Source organism: Gavia stellata, chromosome 1 (genome assembly GCF_030936135.1).
Source record: "Gavia stellata isolate bGavSte3 chromosome 1, bGavSte3.hap2, whole genome shotgun sequence".
Classification (NCBI taxonomy): Eukaryota; Metazoa; Chordata; class Aves; order Gaviiformes; family Gaviidae; genus Gavia; species Gavia stellata.
This window is the reverse complement of record NC_082594.1, coordinates 99,517,004-99,524,227: the sequence shown is the minus strand read 5'-3', so window position 1 is coordinate 99,524,227 and position 7,224 is coordinate 99,517,004. Positions and strand designations below refer to the sequence as shown.

General features: G+C 42.9%; 1 protein-coding gene across 1 annotated transcript in view; it reads left to right on the top strand.

Moving 5' to 3' along the window:
• Positions 1-657: 657 nt before the first annotated feature.
• IGSF5 (immunoglobulin superfamily member 5) overlaps positions 658-7,224 on the top strand; it is a 30,089-nt gene continuing 23,522 nt past the window's right edge. Inside the window, exon 1 of the mRNA XM_059826260.1 lies at positions 658-715. Within this exon, the coding sequence (XP_059682243.1) occupies positions 658-715 (58 nt within the window). The remainder of the gene's footprint in view (positions 716-7,224) is intronic.

Below are 7,224 nucleotides of genomic sequence, written 5' to 3'. Positions count from 1 at the left end.
AAGTTCAGAGAAATAATCCTAGGGACCCTCTTTGCACTAGCAGCCCTTCTGCGCACTCAGTTTGGGGAGCTGGGAGGAGATTTGGTGTTTCTCATCCTTGCCCCAAGTGGGGTGGGATGGAAAGCCTAGGGCGAGGACCTGATGGGACTGCTACAGCAATGATGGTGCCAGGCTTTTCCTGGAAATGTATGAATAGGAATCCTAGTTTTGGAGTAAAGCACACAGAAAAACATCGAAACAAACTTTTTGGCTGTAGCGGTGCCTTGAGATACATTCCCGCTTCCTGTCCTGAAGGCTGCCTGACACAGGAGGCATCAGTGTAACAACCCCTCCGTACAGAGTTCTGTGCCCCTCTGACCCCAGGGGAGCGGTTGGCACCTGGTGCAGTTGCCCTGCATGACAGCAAGTGATGGAGCACCTCTATTTCTTTTGAAACAGTTGTTTTGAGAAAAGATACTGTTCGCCTTCCAAACCATCCCTCATTTGATCTTCTCCCCTTGTTGGTAACGCAGGTCACATAAAGTTACATTTTGTCACAGGATGCAAAGCAGCAGTGCATTACTGAGTTTTGCGATAAGTTCTGTTCTTCAGCTTCTTCTCAAGTATGCGGTGACCACTGGTGGCTTTCTGCCTTAGGGACCAGGAGAGAATGCTCCAATGGAGAGGTTCCAGAAATGCATTTTACTTCCTTTCATCTTAACTGCCTCGCTATCAGGTAGGACACATTCATAACCCATGAAATGAGTCACTGTGGACAAAATGTGTGAACTAATTTTAAGGCCGTGTAAATGGCAGTTACTGGCGATATCAGATTAAACAGTCAGTGCCAGAGGGGGATTATTTAAACTGTTTGAAATGGTTAAGTTTGCATTTCAAGCCTGAATGATCTGATGGCTTAGAGTGGGCTTCGGTATGCAGGAGTGAGCAGTCGATGGGGTGGGGAGGAGATGGGGAGGCTGCTCTTTCTCACTTCCAGTGAGCAGGGATGTGCCACTTATTCCTCCCTCTCCTTGTGCTCATCTTCCTCCTGTCTGTTCCTCCTATCCTGCTTTTGAGGGGGCATCTGTAGAGAACTCAATATCAGCAGATGATTTTGCTTCCAGAAATATGTGCAAATTATAATTTTGCTAGTTTGCCTCCAATTTACATTTCACATGCCTGAGTTTCAAAGTGAATTCAGATAAAAGGCATCCTGGTGGCAGAGCTTTAAAGAAAATGTGCATATAAAGTAACTAGTTGGGTAATGGAGACAAGGCTGATTATTTTTTTTTTTTTTTTAATAGTCTAGCTGGGGTTTTAACAGGCTCTGAAAGGAGGGAGCTGCAGTGGGATAAGAGGGAAGGTATTTTCATGGCTTAATACTTGGTGAAAGGAAACACAATGCAGGAATAAACATTGAGTTTTCTGAGCAGAGTCGTGTTCCCAGTGGAGTTGCACAGGGATGTGTGGTATTCAACAAGCTCTTAAACAACCTAGTGAAGAGGAGTGAACTGTGAGGTGGCAGACTTTGCAGGTGGTGCAGAATTACTTAGGGCAGCCAAATCCAAAAAGAGACTAGGAAGATTTGCCAGAAAATGTCACGATGCCAAGTGAGTAAGTAATAAAGGAGCAGAAAACATTCAATGCAAAGCATCACTTAACTGAAGACGTCTCGTGGGGGGAAAATAATAGATGTCTTGGAAAGAGAGTAAATTGCTGAAAAAGAGAGAAAATTTCGCCACTTAGTGTCTTCAGCGAGGGAAATACAATGAAACCTGGCATTATATAAATCTGCAGAAAGCTAGTATCTTGCATACTGGATGTTTTGTTAGCCTTTCCATTTCAAAAAGGACATATTAGATATGAGAAAGGTATAAAGTGTGACAGAGGTGATCAAAGGTATGAGGAGGCCTTCATTAGACCAAGATGTTTTTCTGCTTGTGAAAAGGAAGAAATAGTAAAGATTTATTATATGGAGGTGAATGGTGAAACGGTTATTCACAAGTTTTTCATAAGAGAAATTAACTAGTGGCAGCCAGTAAAACTATCAGAAAGAAGGTTTAAGGCAAACCAAAGAATGTACTTTTCCTCACAGTATGTAATTAACTAGTAAAGCTGATGGTGATTGGATATGGGAGATACCAAATTATAAATAGGCTGAAAAAAGCTAGAAACAAATATCATCGTGGGTAGATCCTTAGGTGCAGATGCAATCATTGGCTCAGGAAGTCCCTAGGTCTCTTATTTTTGGACACTGAGAAGTTATAACAAGGAAGACTCAATTTTTATTTGTTCTGTTTCTTGCACTGTCTTCTTAAGCATCCAGAGCAGAGTGGTATGTGTTTTAGAGGATTTCTATTATCCTTCACTAATGCTTTTAGTCAAGCACCCCTGCAATGGGTGTTTTATTGCCTTGCCTGCAAGCTGTACTGGGGTAGCAGGCGTTGCCCACACTGCGCAGGGCAGCCATGGGAGCACACACTGAAGCAGAGAGAAAAAGTGTATTGTGGAGAGTCAAGTGTTGCTCTTGGAAGAAGTATTGCTGCTCTTAGGATATCAGGAGTCACAAGGCTGGGTGGTGTGGCTGGGCTGCCAAGATGGCTGCGTGGCACAGCCAGTTTGAGTATCCCCATGGATGGGAACAGCATGCCCTTTGGCAGCAGTAGTATTGCCCACCACAGGGCCGACATGCAGTGCAGTGTCCCAGCCTGCTGCGTGGATATTGGTGGTGCTGCTGCTGCGGTGCTCCCAGCCTGGGTACCCTCACCACTAGAGGCAAGAGACAGTGCAGAGGAGAGGAGGAGTAGTCCAGCAGCAGAGCCAGGAGGGGCTGCAACAGACAGCTGTCAAATGGCAAGTAAGAGAAGAGTTAGAAAGACACACTTGGGGGCTGTGGAGAGGTTTATATGCAGGTGGGTGGAAATTTTGATTTTCAAAAAGCTCAGCTTCAGGGTTGTTGGTTTTTGAAATAAACTTGAGATGTACTGAAGAAAAACCTTGCCAAATCCAAAACAATTTATTGGAGAGCTGTTGCTGGAGCAGTGGGCCAGCGATGAGGCAGGGAAGGCAGAAGACAAGGTGGGGTGAGCAAAAGACTGAAGAAAGAGTGAAAAGAAAAAGGATTTTAAAACAGACTGGAAGGAAAACAATGTAGAAATCCAAACAGAAGTAGCAGAGAAGGAAGGGAAGAAGACAGAGACTAGACACAAAAACTGGAGGATAAAAGGCAGGGTTTATGGAAGGGCAATAGGGGTAAAGAGGGGGAGATTATTTTGAAATATGCTAATGAGACTGAAAAAAAAGGAATCATTATGGCAAAAGGTTAGGTCCATCCTGCACTGCGTCCGAATAGGTCACTTGTAAAAAGCAGAAAAACAGAGTCAGCAGAGGAGAGGGGGGAAGGAAGAGAAGGCAGCCACCTCTCGATGCCCTTGTTGCTGAAACCTTCAGCATGAAAAAGTGGTCCTTTAGAGTTAGTTCAAGCAGGGAAGAAAAAACATTGGTGACGATGGGCAAGGGCAGTTCTTTGACAAATGATGTTCCCCCAGTGCAGGCATCATCCAGGGAATGAGTTGCATTTTTATTTCTTCAAAACCCCAGTGATGTGACAGTGAATTTGTGTGACAGAGGAGGGAATAAACAGCTCATAAAGGAGTTGGTATATATTCTACATGCTGTTGGGAAGGACTGAGCAACTGAAATACCATAAATACTTACCAGTTTAAGCAAACTTTTGCCACTGGTAACTGCTTTATAAACATTTAGTGATGTGCCTCAAAGAAGGTGTCCTAACTCAGCTTTGATCTTCAAAAATCAAGCGGTAATGCAATATCATGAAGACAGCCTAACATTTCCCTATTGCAAAGATGATATTTGCCTGGGTGGGATTTCTCATTGGTTGTGTGTGGGGAAGCAGATGTTAAACCAGCTGTTAAGAGCCAAACACGTAATTCCTGTAAAGTGCAATGACAATCTAGCCTGAGGCTTTAATTTGGCTAAAAGCTACCATCTGCAAAAGTGGTATGTAAATGAAACTAGCACTAAAATTTTCTCCTTAGTGCAAGAAGCAAGGCCCAGCAAAAGGACTTACAGCACTGGCTTAAAGCACTGGTAACTGGGTCGAGATCCCATTTCTGTCATGAATGTCCTCTTTGACCTTACATGAGTTCCTTTATCAGTGTTTGTACATGGGTTGGACAATGGAACGCATTGTTGGTTCAGAACTCCATGTGCTATTGCAGAATAAAAAATAAAAGCAAAAAGATAAAGAAGCAAAGTTAAAACCACCAAAAATGTTTTCGCAGCAGGTGGAGAGGCTCCTGAAACTCCTTTTTTGGTTGTGCTGGGGCTTTACTGAAATCTAAATGGAGGCAAGCTTGAGCTATGTCCCACTCCTCAGTCCTCCTGGCACCCATAGGATCCCCATACAGGGCTTATGCACCTGTTCCCTAGCTCACAGAAGTCAGTGAAAGACCATCTATTGCTCCAGCAGATATGGTTGGTGGAAGAAGATGCAGATCTTACCATACCTATGGACTGATAAAAAGTTATTATATTAGATAAATGAAGGAATATCTCACACCTACATGCCTATACTGTCCTGACTGTTTGAAGAAAACAAAAGCAATATTAGCCATATATTTTTAGAGCCCATGATCACTGATTATTCATGTTTAGGGATAAATTTCAAGACTATAATGGAACTCACAGACATGATCTCATAGCGAATGATTAATTAACAGCTAGCAGTCTACTGAAAGTCACATCATTTATTCAGAGCCATGGCAAATCATGGCTCCTTAAGAAAGTGAAGTGTTTGCACAGGCAGAGAAATAAATTACAAATGCACAGAAATCAGTTTGCACTAAGAGGAGCAGTGTGGATATGTACTGCAGCTCCCGTTTCATGAGCAACTAAATGCATTTTGGTGTTAACTCTAATAAATTTTGTTCATGGCTGTGTCTAGCATCATGGTAGCTGTTTATGTCCACTTCAACCAGTCAAAAAGATTTCAAACAAAGTGTAAAAATCAAAAAACTCAGCACATGAACATGTTACAGACTGTAAATGTATAGGGAATAGTGTTGTAAAGGCTGGCTACAATATAAGTCAAGAAAAAAATAGATAAATCAAAACCACATTTGAGCTTAGGACAGTGTCTCAACCATGGTAATATACGGTATGAATAGAAATCATGACAACTGGGTATTGAATATCAGGGAAGAGGGCCATATTACGTGACAAATGGTCTCACTAAAATGCACTGTAAATGATGCCATCCACAGACATGTGGCCAATCCCTAACACTCAGAAAGTGACAAATAGAAGAGAGGAAATGGCTTTTAGGCATTTTGTTGGGTTAACTGTTTATAAAGCAGCTTATTAAGGTATGCACATAGATTGGATTGCTGAGTTCGTCTTCAAGTTGTTTCATGTTTCAAGGCATTTCAGTTCACCTTTACAAGTCTGAAGAGACCTTTGAATAAATGCTACTGGAAAAAATAAGCCATTTAAGTTGAACAGAAATATGTTTTACTGTATCTTATCTGGCTTTATTAGCTATCAGTGGAAGTGAAGTTTACTTTTCATTTAATGTTTTATTGGTCACACACAGATATACTTTGGAGAATGAGGTGCATGGCAGAGGTAACATAACCCAGGAAAGTGGAAAATTTTTGTAAAGGTTTTTGTAAACATGAGAGAACTCAGAGTCAATCACACAAAGAACCAGGGAGAGCTAGGTTTGTATAATCCTGCAAAACAAAGAATGAAAAGGCTCTTGTCTGTAAATACATGCGGCGGGTGGGAGGAAAGAGAGGTGCTATTTATATTAAAGAAAAATTCTTGGCACAAACCTGGTCAGATACACACTGCCTTGGATTAAATGTGAGCTGGGAATTAGAAAATGATGTTGCCATTGGAGCAATGAGATTACAGACCCTATGCCCTGGGTGCATTCACTGAAGCTCTGGTTGCAATGTTGTAACTGAGACTGGGCTCTGGTTCCATTTATACAACTATAAAACATCTCTTTTGTGTGAAACAATACAGCATATTCTCTCCTACTCATGTCAGCTATTGACTGAATGAAAAATGAATTTTTCAATAATTTATAATTAATCCATTAATGAATAAACTACCTACAATGTACAAAACCTGGGTTGAATGAAACCTTTAAAAATCAATTCATTGTCCTGAATACTCTTAGCAAGGGAGTAATGGCCATTTCAGACTTTCTTTCTCCTGGAAAATAATTGAACACTTATGCTCAGGCCAAACTTGCAGACATGGGATTTTAATTAGACTGCTATGGACTGTAGTATCTAATTGCTGTAATTATGCAGACTACAGTCTGAATCATTAGGGGTAGCACTGGCAGTCCTGGTGCTTCCTCAGCATGTAAGTGGTGAAGAACTCACTGGTGAGGTAGATCTCACTGGCAGGACTGCTTGGTCTGCAGAGAGCTTGCAAAATCTCCATCCTTGGCGATATTAAAAATTTGACTTGACAAGGCGCTGTGCAAATGGCCTAACTGTGAGAAGAGAGTTGGGCTAGAGATTTCCTGAGGTCCCTTGCCACTGAAATCTTTCAATGCCCCCATCAAAGAGCAACTCTGTCACAGTGAGTTGCAGGTAAGCACTAGGCCAAAAGGGAGCAGACCCGAGCTTAGAGGCAGGTGAAGAGAAAATAGCAGCTGTGTGGGATGAGAAAGAGCTGTCCCCAGTGGGAAGTGTGCAGAGCATGGGCAGTCCCCTGAGATGCACCTCGGTGACAGCAGAGCCTGCAATGGCAGTCCTCTCCCTCCACTCCACCTGCAACCAGCAGGGCTGTGGGTGGCAGTGACCTAGTAAAGTGACTGGCTTATGAGAGCCTACCATTTTGGGCTCCCCGATACAGGAAAGACATTGATAAACTGGAGTGGGTAGAGGGCCACCAAGGTGGTAATGGGCTGGAGCACTTGCCCTGTGAGGAGCAGCTGATGGAGCAGGCCTTGTCCAGCCTGAAGAAGAGATGGTGTTGGGGTCTCTAATGGCACTGTGCCAGTACCTGCAAGGAGGTTGTCAAGAAAATGGAGCCAGGCTCTTCACAGTGGTGAATGGCAAGAGGACAAGAGACAGCAGGCATATGTTGAAACAAAAGAGGTTCAGAGTGGAAAAAAGGAAAAGCTTTTTCCCCATGAGGACAGTCAGGCAGTGGAACAGGTTGCCCAGAGGAGCTGCACAATCTCCATCCTTGGAGGTTTTC